The sequence below is a fragment of the Heptranchias perlo genome, chromosome 23 (genome assembly GCF_035084215.1).
Source record: "Heptranchias perlo isolate sHepPer1 chromosome 23, sHepPer1.hap1, whole genome shotgun sequence".
In the NCBI taxonomy this organism is placed as follows: domain Eukaryota; kingdom Metazoa; phylum Chordata; class Chondrichthyes; order Hexanchiformes; family Hexanchidae; genus Heptranchias; species Heptranchias perlo.
The window spans coordinates 650515-669457 of NC_090347.1; the positions used below are offsets into that span (position 1 = coordinate 650515).

An 18943-nucleotide genomic window follows, 5' to 3' on the forward strand; every position below is an offset into this window, starting at 1 on the left:
GTCCTCACTCCGTCCTCACTCCGTCCCCGCACCGTCCTCGCTCCGTCCTCACTCCGTCCCCGCACCGTCCTCACTCCGTCCTCACTCCGTCCTCACTCCGTCCCCGCACCGTCCTCACTCCGTCCTCACTCCGTCCCCGCACCGTCCTCACTCCGTCCCCGCACCGTCCTCACTCCGTCCTCACTCCGTCCCCGCACCGTCCTCACTCCGTCCTCGCTCCGTCCTCACTCCGTCCCCGCACCGTCCTCACTCCGTCCTCGCTCCGTCCTCACTCCGTCCCCGCACCGTCCTCACTCCGTCCTCGCTCCGTCCCCGCTCCGTCCTCACTCCGTCCCCGCACCGTCCCCGCACCGTCCTCACTCCGTCCCCACTCCGTCCTCACTCCGTCCTCACTCCGTCCCCGCACCGTCCTCACTCCGTCCCCGCACCGTCCCCGCACCGTCCTCACTCCGTCCTCGCTCCGTCCTCACTCCGTCCCCGCACCGTCCTCACTCCGTCCTCGCTCCGTCCCCGCTCCGTCCTCACTCCGTCCCCGCACCGTCCTCACTCCGTCCCCACTCCGTCCTCACTCCGTCCCCGCACCGTCCCCGCACCGTCCTCACTCCGTCCTCACTCCGTCCCCACTCCGTCCTCGCTCCGTCCCCGCTCCGTCCTCACTCCGTCCCCGCACCGTCCCCACTCCGTCCTCACTCCGTCCCCGCACCGTCCCCGCACCGTCCCCGCACCGTCCCCGCACAGTCTCCGCACCGTCCCCGCACCGTCCCCGCTCCGTCCCCGCACCGTCCCCGCACCGTCCTCACTCCGTCCCCGCACCGTCCTCACTCCGTCCTCGCTCCGTCCCCGCTCCGTCCTCACTCCGTCCCCGCACCGTCCTCACTCCGTCCCCGCTCCGTCCCCGCACCGTCCCCGCACCGTCCCCGCACAGTCCTCACTCCGTCCCCGCACAGTCCTCACTCCGTCCCCGCACAGTCCTCACTCTGTCCTCACTCCGTCCTCGCTCCGTCCTCACTCCGTCCTCACTCCGTCCCCGCACCGTCCTCACTCCGTCCCCACTCCGTCCTCACTCCGTCCCCGCACCGTCCCCGCACCGTCCCCGCACCGTCTCCGCACCGTCCCCGCACCGTCCCCGCACCGTCTCCGCACCGTCCCCGCTCCGTCCCCGCACCGTCCCCGCACCGTCCCCGCACAGTCCTCACTCGGTCCTCACTCGGTCCTCCCTCCGTCCCCGCACCGTCCCCGCTCCGTCCCCGCACCGTCCTCACTCGGTCCTCCCTCCGTCCCCGCACCGTCCCCGCTCCGTCCCCGCTCCGTCCCCGCACCGTCCCCGCACCGTCCCCGCACAGTCCTCACTCGGTCCTCCCTCCGTCCCCGCACCGTCCCCGCTCCGTCCCCGCACCGTCCTCACTCGGTCCTCCCTCCGTCCCCGCTCCGTCCCCGCACCGTCCCCGCTCCGTCCCCGCACCGTCCTCACTCGGTCCTCCCTCCGTCCCCGCACCGTCCCCGCTCCGTCCCCGCACCGTCCTCACTCGGTCCTCCCTCCGTCCCCGCTCCGTCCCCGCACCGTCCCCGCTCCGTCCCCGCACCGTCCTCGCTCCGTCCCCGCTCCGTCCCCGCACCGTCCCCGCTCCGTCCCCGCACCGTCCCCGCACCGTCCCCGCTCCGTCCCCGCACCGTCCCCGCTCCGTCCCCGCTCCGTCCCCGCACCGTCCCCGCACCGTCCCCGCTCCGTCCCCGCACCGTCCCCGCTCCGTCCCCGCTCCGTCCCCGCACCGTCCCCGCTCCGTCCCCGCTCCGTCCCCGCACCGTCCCCGCTCCGTCCCCGCACCGTCCCCGCTCCGTCCCCGCACCGTCCCCGCTCCGTCCCCGCTCCGTCCCCGCTCCGTCCCCGCTCCGTCCCCGCACCGTCCCCGCACCGTCCCCGCTCCGTCCCCGCTCCGTCCCCGCACCGTCCCCGCACCGTCCCCGCTCCGTCCCCGCACCGTCCCCGCACCGTCCCCGCTCCGTCCCCGCTCCGTCCCCGCACCGTCCCCGCTCCGTCCCCGCACCGTCCCCGCTCCGTCCCCGCACCGTCCCCGCTCCGTCCCCGCACCGTCCTCGCTCCGTCCTCGCTCCGTCCCCGCTCCGTCCCCGCACCGTCCCCGCACCGTCCCCGCACCGTCCTCGCTCTGTCCTCACTCCGTCCCCGCACCGTCCCCGCTCCGTCCCCGCACCGTCCCCGCACCGTCCCCGCACCGTCCTCGCTCTGTCCTCGCTCCGTCCCCGCACCGTCCTCGCTCTGTCCTCGCTCCGTCCCCGCTCCGTCCCCGCTCCGTCCCCGCTCCGTCCCCGCACCGTCCCCGCTCCGTCCCCGCTCCGTCCCCGCTCCGTCCCCGCACCGTCCCCGCACCGTCCCCGCTCCGTCCCCGCACCGTCCCCGCTCCGTCCCCGCACCGTCCCCGCTCCGTCCCCGCACCGTCCCCGCACCGTCCCCGCTCCGTCCCCGCTCCGTCCCCGCTCCGTCCCCGCTCCGTCCCCGCTCCGTCCCCGCACCGTCCCCGCTCCGTCCCCGCTCCGTCCCCGCACCGTCCCCGCACCGTCCCCGCTCCGTCCCCGCACCGTCTGACCATTCGGTGTGAAGCCAGCACACTCTGACTGATTCCTCAGTAACTGTCAGTCCGTGTTATTCGAACGTGAAGCAAACAGCAGACCATTCCTTCCTCTTTCTCCACAGGTATCTGCTACTTCCAGTGTTTAACCTAAATAAATATCTTGTGCCGATGATCACATGTAAACAATGCAATGTCCCTTTCACTCAAACTCATTTTTTCACAGGATTGAAAGTGCAGAAAAATCCCAAATCACAGCGGCTGTTTGTTTAAATTCACATAACCAGGAAGCGAACATTGATGTGAACAAATCAAGAGATTGTCTGCCATCATTCACCAAACTACGAAATGTGGTCCAGCGCTCCGCTCTCTCGCTCTCTCGCTCTCCCTCTCTCTCCATTCCAGTGGTTGTGTCTCTTGATCTCTTTATTTTTTGATTTCCAGGATGGAGGGGTTGTGATCGAGAATGGCCAGGATTATCTTGTCCATATACTGCCTCAGCCGCAAGTTAATCTCCTCCTGCTCCTGCAGGGCTTCCATCAGCTGCAAGGGAAAGGATGGGTTAGATACAGAGTAAAGCTCCCTCTACACTGTCCCATCAAACACTCCCAGGGCAGGTACAGGGTTAGATACAGAGTAAGGCTCCCTCTACACTGTCCCATCAAACACTCCCAGGGCACGTACAGCACGGGTTAGATACAGAGTAAAGCTCCCTCTACACTGTCCCATCAAACACTCCCAGGGTCAGGTACAGGGTTAGATACAGAGTAAAGCTCCCTCTACACCGTCCCATCAAACACTCCCAGGGTCAGGTACAGGGTTAGATACAGAGTAAAGCTCCCTCTACACTGTCCCATCAAACACTCCCAGGGCAGATACAGCACGGGTTAGATACAGAGTAAAGCTCCCTCTACACTGTCCCATCAAACACTCCCAGGGCAGGTACAGACCGGGTTAGATACAGAGTAAAGCTCCCTCTACACTGTCCCATCAAACACTCCCTGGGCAGGTACAGCACGGGTTAGATACAGAGTAAAGCTCCCTCTACACTGTCCCATCAAACACTCCCAGGGCAGGTACAGGGTTAGATACAGAGTAAAGCTCCCTCTATTCTGGCCTAACGACGATCTTTAACTCGAGATTGATGTGTGTTTCTGTGCTGCAGGAAGGAGAGTGAAGTGGATGCTGGGATGTGGGGTGAGAGGGACGGAGCCCTGACCCCAAAGTGTGATGATAAGCCTGTGGAGCATCGATACGACCACACCTGGAGTATTGGGTGGTGGTGAGCCGCCTTCTTGAACCGCTGCAGTCCGTGTGGTGAAGGTTCTCCCACAGTGCTGTTAGGAAGGGAGTTCCAGGATTTTGACCTAGCGACGATGAAGGAACGGCGATATATTTCCAAGTCGGGATGGTGTGTGACTTGGAGGGGAACGTGCAGGTGGTGTTGTCCCCATGTGCCTGCTGCTCTTGTCCTTCTAGATGGTGACAGTCGCAGGTTTGGGAGGTGCTGTTGAAGAAGCCTTGGCGAGTTGCTGCAGTGCATCCTGTGGATGGTACACACTGCAGCCACGGTGCGCCGGTGGTGAAGGGAGTGAATGTTTAGGGTGGTGGATGGAGTGCCAATCAAGCGGGCTGCTTTGTCCTGGATGGTGTCGAGCTTCTTGAGTGTTGTTGGAGCTGCACTCATCCAGGCAAGTGGAGAGTATTCCATCACACTCCTGACTTGTGCCTTGTAGATGGTGGAAAGGCTTTGGGGAGTCAGGAGGTGAGTCACTCGCCGCAGAATACCCAGCCTCTGACCTGCTCTCGTAGCCACAGTATTTATATGGCTGGTCCAGTTAAGTTTCTGGTCAATGGTGACCCCCAGGATGTTGATGGTGGGGGATTCGGCGATGGTAATGCTGTTGAATGTCAAGGGGAGGTGGTTAGACTCTCTCTTGTTGGAGATGGTCATTGCCTGGCACTTGTCTGGTGCGAATGTTACTTGCCACTTATCAGCCCAAGTCTGGATGTTGTCCAGGTCTTGCTGCATGCGGGCTCGGACTGCTTCATTATCTGAGGGGTTGCGAATGGAACTGAACACTGTGCAATCATCAGCGAACATCCCCATTTCTGACCTTATGATGGAGGGAAGGTCATTGATGAGAAGGATTGAGTGTTGAGATTATTCAATGGTTTTAATGCTGCAGAGAATCGATAAATTGACCCCTGAGATATTCAGATTGTCACAAACTCTAGACCAGGGGTTACCGGCTCAAAGTTTGAAAAGGGAAAGGGCATCGGGAGTCTCAGTGAACAACACGAAGGGGAGGGGGGTGATGAGGCAGATGGTGCAGGAAGTGTAATACCCAGGTGTCCGGTGATTACCCCGGGGTCTCTGGGTTTAACCCCCCCAGTCTCTGGGTTTAACCCCCCCCCAGTCTCCGGGTTTAACCCCCCCCAAGTCTCCGGGTTTAACCCCCCCCAGTCTCCGGGTTTAACCCCCCCCCAGTCTCCGGGTTTAACCCCCCCCCAGTCTCCGGGTTTAACCCCCCCCAGTCTCCGGGTTTAACCCCCCCCAGTCTCCGGGTTTAACCCCCCCCAGTCTCCGGGTTTAACCCCCCCCAGTCTCTGGGTTTAACCCCCCCAGTCTCTGGGTTTAACCCCCCCAGTCTCCGGGTTTAACCCCCCCCCCAGTCTCTGGGTTTAACCCCCCCCCCCAGTCTCCGGGTTTAACCCCCCCCCCCAGTCTCTGGGTTTAACCCCCCGCAGTCTCCGGTTTTAACCCCCCCAGTCTCCGGGTTTAACCCCCCCAGTCTCTGGGTTTAACCCCCCGCAGTCTCCGGGTTTAACCCCCCCAGTCTCTGGGTTTAACCCCCCGCAGTCTCTGGGTTTAACCCCCCGCAGTCTCTGGGTTTAACCCCCCCAGTCTCTGGGTTTAACCCCCCGCAGTCTCCGGGTTTAACCCCCCCAGTCTCCGGGTTTAACCCCCCGCAGTCTCTGGGTTTAACCCCCCCAGTCTCTGGGTTTAACCCCCCGCAGTCTCTGGGTTTAACCCCCCCAGTCTCTGGGTTTAACCCCCCGCAGTCTCCGGTTTTAACCCCCCCCACAGTCTCCGGGTTTAACCCCCCCAGTCTCCGGGTTTAACCCCCCCCCCAGTCTCCGGGTTTAACCCCCACAGTCTCCGGGTTTAACCCCCCCACAGTCTCCGGGTTTAACCCCCCCCACAGTCTCCGGGTTTAACCCCCCCACAGTCTCCGGGTTTAACCCCCCCCCCACAGTCTCCGGGTTTAACCCCCCCCCCCCGGTCTCCGGCCGCTCACTCTGTGGGAGGTCTCTGGGCTTTGCTTTCTCGAACGATCTCTGTACCTGGTCTCTTGTGGCAGTGTCGATCTCCGCTGCCAGAGACTGAGCCTTCGTCTGTGTTGCAAACAGATTCCTCGCCTCGTACAGACTGAGGCTGAGGATCTGCCCATTCAAGTCATCGTTTTGTTCTCTTAACCTCAAATTTTCCTGTCAAACAAGAAGATATTTGTTAGGATCAGATCAGCCATGATCTTATTGAATGGCGGAGCAGGCTCGAGGGGCCGATTGGCCTACTCCTGCTCCTATTTCTTATGTTCTTATATGGTTCAGACAACACAGAGATGTACTGACCATCACTGTGGTAACAGCACACTGTGGGGTTTCACTGTGTAAATGCTAGAAATCACAGAACGGAAGGATTTGATCCATGGAATTCCGATAGATTGCCCCCGTTCACTCCCACGTTCAATCCCCGTTATCACTCCCGTTAAAGCACCCACTCCCGTTCTATGGGAACCCTGACCCCGGTGCGAGTTTATTCCCCAGGGTGGGAGACCAGTGTCTTGTGTTCATTCCACAGGGACAGCCTGTGTTCTCCCCATACCCTGTCTGAGTTCTCCCCATACCCTGTCTGAGTTCTCCCCATACCCTGTCTGTGTTCTCCCCATACCCTGTCTGTGTTCTCCCCATACCCTGTCTGTGTTCTCCCCATCCCCTGTCTGTGTTCTCCCCATCCCCTGTCTGTGTTCTCCCCATACCCTGTCTGTGTTCTCCCCATCCCCTGTCTGTGTTCTCCCCATCCCCTGTCTGTGTTCTCCCCATACCCTGTCTGTGTTCTCCCCATACCCTGTCTGTGTTCTCCCCATACCCTGTCTGTGTTCTCCCCATACCCTGTCTGTGTTCTCCCCATACCCTGTCTGTGTTCTCCCCATACCCTGTCAGTGTTCTCCCCATACCCTGTCTGAGTTCTCCCCATACCCTGTCTGTGTTCTCCCCATACCCTGTCTGAGTTCTCCCCATACCCTGTCTGTGTTCTCCCCATACCCTGTCTGAGTTCTCCCCATACCCTGTCTGTGTTCTCCCCATACCCTGTCTGTGTTCTCCCCATACCCTGTCTGTGTTCTCCCCATACCCTGTCAGTGTTCTCCCCATACCCTGTCTGTGTTCTCCCCATACCCTGTCTGTGTTCTCCCCATACCCTGTCTGAGTTCTCCCCATACCCTGTCTGAGTTCTCCCCATACCCTGTCTGAGTTCTCCCCATACCCTGTCTGCCAAACACTTTCTCCCAAGGACTCGGCCCTGTTAAATATCTCATGTCCCCGATTGCCCCAGTCCAGAGCATGAAGCCACCAATCAGACAGCAGGAATGGAGGTGCGTGGAAGGATGTGATGTAGATTCCATTCTGATAACGAATAAAATGGCCAGTCTTTGAGCAGAGGCCGCAATGACACACAACACGACCACAAATCTTAGCCAATAAGTTTTGTTTCAGTATTAATCCAGGTTTTTTCCCCTGCCCTCCCGATTTCTCCCTCTTAAGAACATAGGAAATAGGAGCAGGAGTAGGCCATTCGGCCCCTCGAGCCTGCTTCACCATTCAATAAGATCATGGCTGATCTTCGACCTCAACTCCACTTTCCCGCCCAATCCCCACATCCCTTGATTCCCCCAGAGTCCAACAATCTATTGATCTCAGCCTTGAATATATTCAACGACTCAGCATCCACAGCCCTCTGGGGTAGAGAATTCCAAAGAGTCACCACCCTCTGAGTGAAGAAATACCTCCTCAGTCCTAAATGGCTGACCCCTTATCCTGAGACTATGCCCCCCAGTTCTAGACTCTCCAGCCAGGGGAAACAATCTCTCAGTATCTACCCTGTCAAACCCCCTCAGAATCTTATACGTTTCAATGAGATCACCTCTCATTCTTCTAAACTCCAGAGAGTATAGGCCCATTCTACTCAATCTCTCCTCATAGGACAACCCTCTCATCCCAGGAATTAATCTAGTGAACCTTTGTTGCACCGCCTCTAAGGCAAGTATATCCTTCCTTAGATAAGGAGACCAAAGCTGTACATAATACTCCAGGTGAGGTCTCACCAAAGCCCTGTATAATTGCAGTAAGACTTCCTTACTCTTGTACTCCAACCCCCTTGCAATAAAGGCCAACATTCCATTTGCTTTCCTAATTGCTTGCTGTATCTGCATGTTAACTTTCTGTGTTTCTTGTACGAGGACACCCAGATCTCTCTGAACACCAACATTTAATAGTTTCTCACCATTTAAAAAATATTCTGTGTTTCTATTCTTCCTACCAAAGTGAATAACCTCACATTTCCCCACATTATACTCCATCTGTCACTTTCTTGCCCACTCACTTAACCTGTCTATATCCCTTTGCAGACTCTTTGGGCGCTAAATTGGGCTGTGTCGTGCCCGTTGTTTCAGTGCTACACGGCCTCTCTGACATCCAAGATATCATCTTGGACGCACACGCATGTTTCCTGTGTGATGTGCGCTGGACGCCATCTTGGTATAGGAGTTAGCGCAGGCGCAGATAACGACCGCTGGAATCATGTAATATAGGGAGAAAATGGCTTCAATCAGTGTGCAACACTAGTTTAAAGTGATAGACGCCATTTTGAGACTTAACACTCAACTCAACGCACAGTCTTAACCCCGACCATCTGACCGTGTCTTAGAGTGCCTGGAGGACCCCCCACCAGCGCTATTTAAAGGGACCATGCAGGATTTATAGGTTAGCGGCTGGATTATTGCTTCTGGCTGCCGATACACTTGTACCTGTTTTTGGAGGTCTCCTAGACTTGAATACTAGGACGTGGGGACATAGCCTAACATTTAGAGCCAGGACGTGCAGGAGTGCAGTTAGGAAATGCTTCCACACGCAAAGGGTGGGAGACGTTTGGAACGCTCTTCCGCAGATGGCAGTTGGTGCTAGCTCACTTGTTAAATCTGAGATTGATAGAGTTCTGTGAACCAAGGGTATTAAGGGATATGGGGCTAAGGCGGGTGTATGGAGTTAGGTCACAGGTCCACCATGATCTCACTGAATGGCGGAACAGGCTCGAGGGGATAAATGCCACTGCCCCTTGCTGCCTCCTGTTATTCACCACCTTCCCCTGCAAGAAAGCAGGACGGGTGATGTGTCTCTCATGATTGAACAGCTGCCAGTGTGTGTGGCCTGTGAGTTGTGGGTGGGCGGCTTGCAACAGTGATAATGTGTCAGGGTGAGAGGAAGCATCAGATGGGAAGAGTTGAGTACTGATGGAAAGAGTTTGTTGGTATGTGGGTGATGGGGGTGTCGTGTGTGGTGCAGTTGGTAGGAGATGGCACTTGACAGTTGACCTCACTCACCTTGACCACTCATGTCAAAGCAATGAACTTCTTCCTGCACTGCATCCATGTTCATGATGCTGTGAGCCTGACATTGACTTCGTCCCCCGCTGCCGTTTGGATATATATCTGGAGGGCCTCTTGCCCCTCCCACCCCTGCGGATATAGGATGCCCCTCCTTCTGTCCACCTCTTGCACCAAGGTCTCTAGTGCATCAGCAGAGAACCTTGGTGCACACACTCTCACAGGCCTGGTACCAACTCAGATCGGCAGATTGGTGAGGTCTGGTGTGCAGATTGGAGGATGTGGGATTTAATAGTGCGCAACCTTTATTCAATGTTTTAACATAACTCATCAGTGTGTAAACATAGGGATGGGACCTGCATCTGTGTTTTACGTGTGCGATGTCTGATCTCCGTTCAGACTCCATGCAGACACTAGACTGTTATTTTCAGCAAATAACAGGTACCAGCTACCTTTAAGAGATTTCTAAGAAACATCCTCCCTTTAATAGATTGAGCTCCCCCTGCTGGTGGAAAGTGTGAATTGCATTGATTCCCTGTGCAAGGCCCGGAATGGGCTGATTGTGGGTGAGTCCTTGGGCCGGCCGAAACTCGCATTGTGCCTGCGCCAGGGCCATTGGGCGTGAGGTAATAGCAGATCACGCTACCCGCGCCCAAAAACGGCCCTTTCCAGTATTTCCCCCACGGTATCCTCCTCACAGCTTACTTTCCCACCTAGCTTTGTATCGTCAGCAAACTTGGATACTTTACACTCGGTCCCTTCATCTAAGTCATTAATAGAGATTGTAAATAGCTGAGGCCCAAGCACCGATCCTTGTGGTACCCCACTAGTTACAGCCTGACAACCTGAAAATGACCCGTTTATCCCTACTCTCTGTTTTCTGTCCTTTAACCAATCCTCTATCCATGATAATATATTACCCCCAACCCCATGAGCCCTTATCTTGTGTAACAACCTTTTATGTGGCACCTTATCGAATGCCTTTTGAAAATCCAAATATACTCCATCCACTGGTTCCCCTTTATCTACCCTGCTAGTTACATCCTCAAAAAACTCTAATAAATTTGTCAAACATGATTTCCCTTTCATAAAACCATGTTGACTCTGCCCAATCATATTATGATTTTCTAAGTGCCCTGTTACCACTTCCTTAATAATGGATTCCAGCATTTTCCTGATGACTGATGTCAGGCTAACTGGCCTGTAGTTCCCTGTTTTCTCTCTCCCTCCTTTCTTGAATAACGGGGTTACATTTGCTACCTTCCAATCCACTGGGACCGTTCTAGAATCTAGGGAATTTTGGAAGATCACAACCAATGCATCCACTATCTCTGCAGCCACCTCTTTTAGAACCCTCGGATGTCGGCCGTCAGGTCCAGGGGATTTATCGGCTTTTAGTCCCATTAATTTCTCCAGTGCTTTTTCTCTACTGATATTAATTACTTTAAATTCCTCACTCTCATTAGACCCTTGGTTCCCCACTATGTTTGAAATGCTTTTTGTTTCTTCTACTGTGAACAGATACAAAATATTTGTTTAACATCTCTGCCATTTCCTGATTCCCCATTATAATTTCTCCTGTTTCAGCCTCGAAGGGACCAACGTTTACTTTTGCTACTCTCTCCCTTTTTACGTACTTGTAGAAGCTCTTACAATCTGTTTTTATATTTCTTGCTAGTTTACTTTCATTCTATTTTCTCCCACTTTATCAATTTTTTGGTCATCCTTTGCTGGTTTCTAAAACTCTCCCAATCCTCAGGCTCACTATTCTTCTTCACAACATTATAAGCCTCTTCTTTTAATCTAATACTATCCTTAACTTCTTTAGTTAGCCACGGATGGGTCACTTTTCCCGTGGAGTTTTTATTTCTCAATGGAATGTATATTCGTTGAGAATATTGAAATATTTCTTTCAATGTTCGCCATTGTTTATCTACAGTTATACCTTTTAATCTAATTTCCCAATCCACCTTAGCCAACTCGCCCCTCATACCCAGGTAGTTGGCTTTATTTAAGTTTAAGACTCTAGTATGTCACTCTCAAACTCAACGTGAATATTATAAAGAGGTAGCCCTGGAAATAGTGGATGCACTGGTGATTATGGAACAGTTCCTACAGATTGGAGGGTGGCAAATGTAACCCCACTATTTAAAAAAGGAGGGAGAGAAAAAACAGGGAATTATAGACCGGTTAGCCTAACATCAGTAGTAGGGAAAATGCTAGAGTTTATTATAAAGGATGTGATAACAGAACACTTAGAAAATATCAACGGGATTAGAGAAAGTCAACATGGGTTTATGAAAGGGAAATCGTGTTTGACAAACCTACTGGAGTTTTTTGAGGATGTAACTGGTAGAATAGATAAGGGAGAACCAGTGGATGTGGTGTATTTGGATTTTCAGAAGGCTTTTGACAAAGTCCCACATAAGAGGTTAGTGTGCAAAATTAAAGCACATGGGATTAATAACTAAAAACAATCACTATCACTAGAGAAAAAGTACTAGGTGAACTAATGGGTCTAAAGGCTGACAAGTCCCCTGGACCTGATGGCTTGCATCCGAGGGTCTTAAAGGAAGTGACTACAGAGATAGTGGATGCATTGGTTGTAATCTTCCAGAATTCACTAGATTCTGGAAAGGTTCCAGCGGATTGGAAAACCGCAAACGTAACACCGCTATTCAAGAAGGGAGTGAGACAGAAAGCAGGTAAGTATAGACCAGTTAGCCTAACATCTGACATTGGGAAAATGCTAGAATCCATTATTAAGGAAGTAGTAGCAGGACATTTGGAGACTCATAATACAATCAAGGAGAGTCCACATGGTTTTATGAAAGGGAAATCATGTCTGACAAATTTATTAGAGTTCTTTGAGGAAGTAACGGGCAGGGTGGATAAAGGGGAAGCAATGGATGCAGTATATTTGGATTTCCAAAAGGCATTCAATAAGGTGCCACATAAAAGGTTACTGCACAAGATAAGAGCTCATGGTGTTGGGGGTAATATTCTGGCATGGATAGAGGATTGGCTAACTAACAGAAAACAAAGAGTCGGGATAAAAGGGTCATTTTCAAAATGGCAATCTGTAACTAGTGGGGTGCCGCAGGGCTCAGTGCTGGGGCCTCAACTATTTACAATATATATCAATGACTTGGATGGAGGAACAGAGTGTCTTGTGGCCAAATTTGCTGCTGATACAAAGATAGGTGGAAAAGCAAGTTGCGATGAGGACACAAAGTGTCTGCAAAGGGATATTGACAGGTTAAGCGAATGGGCAAAAATTTGGCAGATGGAATATAATGTGGGAAAATGTAAAGTCATCCACTGTGGGAGGAAAAATAAAAAAGCAAAATATTATTTGAATGGAGAAATACTACAAAATGCTGCGGTACAGAGGGATCTGGGTTTCCTCGTACGTGAAACACAAAAAGTCAAAATACAGGTGCAGCAGGTAATCCGGAAGGCAAACGGAATATTGGCCTTTATTTCTAGGGGGATGGAGTATAAAAGCAGGGAAGTCATGCCAGAACTGTACAGGGTGCTGGTGAGACCACACCTGGAGTACTGCGTACAGTTCTGGTGCCCTTATTTAAGGAAGGACATACTTGTATTGGAGGCAGTTCAGAGAAGGTTCACCAGGTTGATTCCGGGTATGGAAGGGTTGTCTTATGAGGAAAGATTGAACAGGTTGGGTCTATACTCATTGGAGTTTAGAAGAATGAGAGGAGATCTTATTGAAACATACAATATTCTGAGGGGACTCAATAGGGTAGAGGCTGAGAGGATGTTACCCCTCATGGGGGAATCTAAAACTAGGGAACATAGTCTCAGAATAAGGGGCCGCCCGTTTAAGACAGAAATGAGGAGGGCAATAAATGATGGCTTCGCCAGCGACGCCCACATCCATGAACGAAAAAAAAAAATAATTCTTCTCCCAGAGGGTCATGAATCTTTGGAATTCTTTACCTCAAAAAGCTGTGGAGGCTGAGTCATTGAATACATTCAAGGCTGAGATAGACAAATTTTGATCAGCGAGGGAGTCAAAGGATATGGGGAAAGGGCGGGAAAGTGGAGTTGAGGTAAAAATCAGATCAGCCATGATCTCATTAAATGGCGGAGCAGGCTCGAGGGGCCGAATGGCCTACTCCTGCTCCTATCTCTTATGGTCTTATGGATTGGGGGTAATATACTGGCATGGATTGAAAATTGATTAACAGGCAGGAAACAGAGAGTAGGAATAAACAGGTCTTTTTCGGGGTGGCAGGCGGTGACTAGTGGGGTACCGCAGGGATCAGTGCTTGGGCCCCAGCTATTCACAATATATATCAATGATTTGGATGAAGGAACTAAATGTAACATTTCCAAGTTTGCTGACGACACAAAACTAGGTGGGATTGTGAGTTGTGAGGAAGATGCAAAGAGGCTTCAAGGCGATTTAGACAAGTTGAGTGAGTGGGCAAATACTGGTTGGTTCCCTGACGTATTGTTCTAGGAAACTGCCTCGAATGCATTCCATCAACTCATCCTCCAGACTACTTTAGCCAATTTGATTTGCCCAGTCTGTATGAAGATTAAAGTCCCCCATGATTATTGCATTACCTTTGTTACAAGCTCCTATTATTACTTGATTAATACTCTGTCCAACGGTATTGCCACTATTAGGGGGCCTATAAACTACTCCCACCAGTGTTTTCTGCCCCTTGTTATTTCTTATTTCCACCCAGACTGATTCTACTTCCTGATCGTCCGAGCCGAGACCCTTTCTCACCACTCTCCTTATATCATCCTTTATAATCAGGGCTACACCCCCTCCTTTTCCCTTCTGTCTGTCTTTTCGAAACATCAAGTACCCTGGAATATTTAGTTCCCGACCTTGGTCACCCTGCGACCACGTTTCAGTAATGACAATTGGACCAAATCCATTTATCTCTATTTGTGCTATTGGTGGATCAGCACTGGGCCAACATTACTGCAGCCAATCAGAGCCAGCGCCAACTTTACCTGCTTCAGACGCTTGACTTCGTAATCCAGTTCCATCTCCCTGGTCCTGAAATTAAACTCGTAAACGCTGGACGCCTGGCCGCGGCCCCAGCCTGGTCTCTCTGTCTCCAATTTAAATAACTGTAAATGTTCCAGTTCTTTCCGCAGGTCTTCGATCAACTAAAGGACAGACACAGACACAGACATAGTGAGAGCGAGCAGTCTGCTCCGTGTGGAAGAATGAGAGATGATCTCATTGAAATATATAAGATTCTGAGGGGGTTTGACAGGGTCGATACTGAGAGGCTGTTTCCCCTGGCTGGAGAGTCTGGAACTAGGGGGGATAGTCTCAGGATAAGGGGTCGGCCATTCAGGATAGAGCAAGCCCAACGAGAGGGGGGGCAGTTCTGGATTTAGTTTTAGGGAATGAAGCTGGGCAGGTGGAAGGAGTAGCAGTGGGGGTAGTGGTAGTGATTTTGGTGGTTGTGATCATAATACAGTTAGTTTTAGCGTAGTTATGGAAAAGGACAAAGACAGAGCAGGAGTTGAAGTTTTCAATTGGGGAAAGGCCAATTTTACTAAACTGAGAAGTGATTTAGCAAAAGTAAACTGGAAACAGCGACTTGAAGGTAAATCAATGTCTGAGCAGTGGGAGACATTCAAGGGGGAGATTCAAGGGGTTCAGAGTAAACATGTTTCCACAAAGAAACAGGGTGGGGCTGCAAAATCTAGAGCCCCCTGGATGACAAGGAGCATTCAGGGTAAAATAAGGCAAAAAAGGGAAGCCTATGATAGACACCGGGAACTCAATACTGCAGAAAGGTTAGAGGAGTATAGAAAGTGCAGGGTGAAGTTAAAAAGGAAATTAGGAAAGCAAAGAGAGGGCACGAAAAAATATTAGCAGGTAAAATCAAAGAAAACCCAAAGATGTTTTATAAATACATAAAAAGCAAGAGGATAACTAAGGAAAGAGTAGGGCCTATTAGAGACCAGAAAGGTAACCTGTGTGTGGAGGCGGAAGATGTGGGAATGGTTCTTAATGAATACTTTGCATCTGTCTTCACAAAGGAGAGGGATGATACAGGGATTGAAGTTAAGGAGGAGGAGTGTGAAATATTGGATGGGATAAACTCAGTGAGAGAGGAAGTATTAAGGGGATTAGCATCTTTGAAAGTGGATAAATCACCAGGGCCGGATGAAATGTCTCCCAGGCTGTTAAAAGAAGCAAGGGAGGAAATAGCGCAGGCTCTGACCATCATTTTCCAATCCTCACTGGATACAGGCATGGTGCTGGAGGATTGGAGGACTGCTAACGTTGTACCGTTGTTTAAAAAGGGAGCGAGGGATAGACCGAGTAATCACAGGCCAGTCAATCTAACCTCGGTGGTGGGCAAATTATTGGAATCAATTCTGAGGGACAGGATAAACTGTCACTTAGAAAGGCACGGAGTAATCAAGGACAGTCAGCATGGATTTGTTAAGGGGAGGTCGTGTCTGACTAACTTGATTGAATTTTTTTGAGGAGGTGACAAGGAGGGTCGAGGAGGGTAGTGCAATTGATGTAATCTACATGGATTTTAGCAAGGCTTTTGACAAGGTCCCACATGGCAGATTGATCAAAAAAGTAAACGCCCATGGGATCCAAGGGAAAGTTGCAAATTGAATCCAGAATTAGCTCAGCGGCAGGAAGCAAAGGGTAATGGTCGACGGGTGTTTTTGTGACTGGAAGGCTGTTTCCAGTGGGGTTCCGCAGGGCTCAGTATTAGGTCTCTTGCTTTTTGTGGTATATATTAACGATTTGGACTTAAATGTAGGGGACATGATTAAGAAATTTGCGGATGACACAAAGATAGGCCGTGTGGTTGATAGTGAGGAGGAAAGCTGTAGACTGCAGGAAGATATCAATGGACTGGTCAGATGGGCATAAAAGTGGCAAATGGAATTCAATCCGGAGAAGTGTGAGGTAATGCATTTGGGGAGGGCAAACAAGGCAAGGGAGTACACAATAAATGGGAGGATACTGAGAGGTGTAGAGGAAGTGAGGGACCTTGGAGTGCATGTCCACAGATCCCTGAAGGTAGTAGGACAGGGAGATAAGGTGGTTAAGAAGGCATACGGGATACTTTCCTTTATTAGCTGAGGCGTAGAATATAAGAGCAGGGAGGTTATGCTGGAACTGTATAAAACATTAGTTAGGCCACAGCTTGAGTACTGTGTACAGTTCTGGTCACCACATGACAGGAAAGATGTGATTGCACTGGAGAGGGTACAGAGGAGATTTACGAGGATGTTGCCAGGACTGGAGAATTTTAGCTATGAGGAAAGATTGGATCGGCTGGGGTTGTTTTCCTTAGAACAAAGGAGGCTGAGGGGAGATTTAATTGAGGTATAAAATTATGTGGGGCCCAGATAGAGTGGATAGGAAGGACCTATTTCTCTTAGCGGAGGGGTCAATAACCAGGGGGCATTGATTTAAAGTGATTGGTCGAAGGATTAGAGGGGAGCTGAGGATAAACTTTTCTCCCCCAGAGGATGGTGGGAGTCTGGAACTCACTGCCTGAGAGGGTGGGAGAGGCAGAAACCCTCAACTCATTTAAAAAGTACCTGGATGTGCACCTGAAGAGCCGTGACCTGCAGGGCTATGGAGCAAGTGCTGGAAAGTAGGATTAGGCTGGGGGGCTCGTTTCTCAGCCAGCGCGGACATGATGGGCCGAATGGCCTCTTTCTGTGCCATAAATTCTCTATGTTTCTATGACTAAGATGAGGAGGAATTTCTTCACTCAGAGGGTTGTGAATCTTTGGAATTCTCTCCCTCAGAGGGCTGTGGATGCTCAGTCATTGAATATATTCAAGGCTGAGATCGATGGATTTTTGGACTCTCGGGGAATTAAAGAATGTGGGGATCAGGCGGGAAAGTGGAGATGAGGTCGAAGATCAGCCATGATCTTATTGAATGGGGGGAGCAGGCTCGAGGGGCCGAATGGCCTACTCCTGCTCCTATCTCTTCTGTTCTTATGGTGAAGACAGACTTATTAATACTGGATGCTGATCCTCTTCCAAAACTGCTCACTGAATGGACCCCCCGACACAGACACACCTCCCTGGGCAAAGACCAGACTCTCTCAGTCATTGGCAGATCAAAACTCACTCGTTTCACACAGACCGTTAGTGCACACATTGTGCAGCCAATCGGATCGGCTGTCAGCTTGGGTTAGTGCAAAGAGCTGGGGGAGGCCGGGTTATACACGAGGCCATTGGTCGACTCCACACATCTCACCGCACCCTGATAGGTAGCAGTCACCGGCCGGCAGGGCCCTGGGAATTGTGGCAGTGCACACTCGTGCAGTAGGATTTGCACCAGTGCAATCACTTGTGCACAGGTATTTACACCAGTGCACACTTGTGCACTAGAATTTGCACAACTGAAGACTACATGCTTTGTAGAGCTGGTTGTAGAGTTTGTGCGACGGATAGTTGCACGTATCAGGATATCACAGGAATTCTCACTATTTACACTGTGGGCAGTAAACTCCTCACAATGGGACAAACTGAGACACAGACCTCCTCCCGTCTAGGAGAGGGCCCAGTGCTGGAGGCTCAACAGGAGCAGACCTGCCCGAAAGTGTTTTGCAGTTTTAGCACAAAGCGTTACCTTTAAAACAAAACCTGGGCCGCTCTGGGTCGGTGTTTAACTCCTCGATGTCGGGCTCGGATGGGACCTGGCTCAGAACCAACCAGTCCCAAAAACTTCAGATGTGAAACTCAGTCAAACACCGAGAGAGGAAACTCCCCACTGGTGAAACGAGAGACGGACTCACCAGGATTGGCTGGAATTATCTGTCGGACGCTGCAAGTACGGCTCAGGAGATTCTCTCCACTCAGACCCACTTCACATCCCCACAATCTGGTGCTTTGAGTTCTCGCCTCCATTGGACTCACCTCCTGCATGGCCTCCCGCTCTTTCTGAAACTCATGCCTGTTCCTCCTCATCTTGTCCACCATCTTCTTGTACAGGTCCATCTCGTCCTTCAGACGGAGGCTCGTGTCCTCCAGCTTGTACGTCATCCGCTGGTGTTCCTGAAACACCAAACAAACAATCCCGTTACCGAGCAACGAAACCCATCGCCGGGCAACGAAACCCATCGCCGAGCAACACACCCCCCCACACACAGACCCCCCCACACAGACCCCACACACAGACCCCCCCACACAGACCCCCCCCACACAGACCCCCCCACACAGACCCCCACACACAGACCCACACAAAGACCCCCCCCCACACAGACCCCCACACACAGACCCCCACACACAGACCCCCCCACACAGACCCCCCCCACACAGACCCACACACAGACCCCCACACACAGACCCACACACACACAGACCCACACACACACAGACCCACACACAGACCCCCACACACAGACCCCCACACACAGACCCCCCCCACACACAGACCCACACACAGACCCCCACACACAGACCCACACACACACAGACCCCCACACACAGACCCCCCCACACACAGACCCACACACACAGACCCCCACACACAGACCCCCCCACACACAGACCCCCACACACAGACCCCCCCACACACAGACCCACACACACGGACCCCCCCCCACACACAGACCCCCCCCCCACACACAGACCCCCACACACACAGACCCCCACACACACAGACCCATACACAGACCCCCACACACACAGACC

At 52.3% G+C, this 18943-nt stretch overlaps 1 protein-coding gene across 1 annotated transcript in view; it reads right to left on the bottom strand.

Moving 5' to 3' along the window:
* Positions 1-2602: 2602 nt before the first annotated feature.
* The window catches only part of LOC137341343 (rab11 family-interacting protein 4-like), a 68472-nt gene continuing 52131 nt past the window's right edge, over positions 2603-18943 (bottom strand). Inside the window, exons 10-13 of the mRNA XM_068004468.1 lie at positions 18167-18304; positions 14249-14407; positions 5934-6077; positions 2603-3128 (exon numbers count right to left, since the gene is read on the bottom strand). Coding sequence (XP_067860569.1) covers positions 3012-3128; positions 5934-6077; positions 14249-14407; positions 18167-18304 — 558 coding nt within the window. The 3' untranslated portion in view covers positions 2603-3011. The remainder of the gene's footprint in view (positions 3129-5933; positions 6078-14248; positions 14408-18166; positions 18305-18943) is intronic.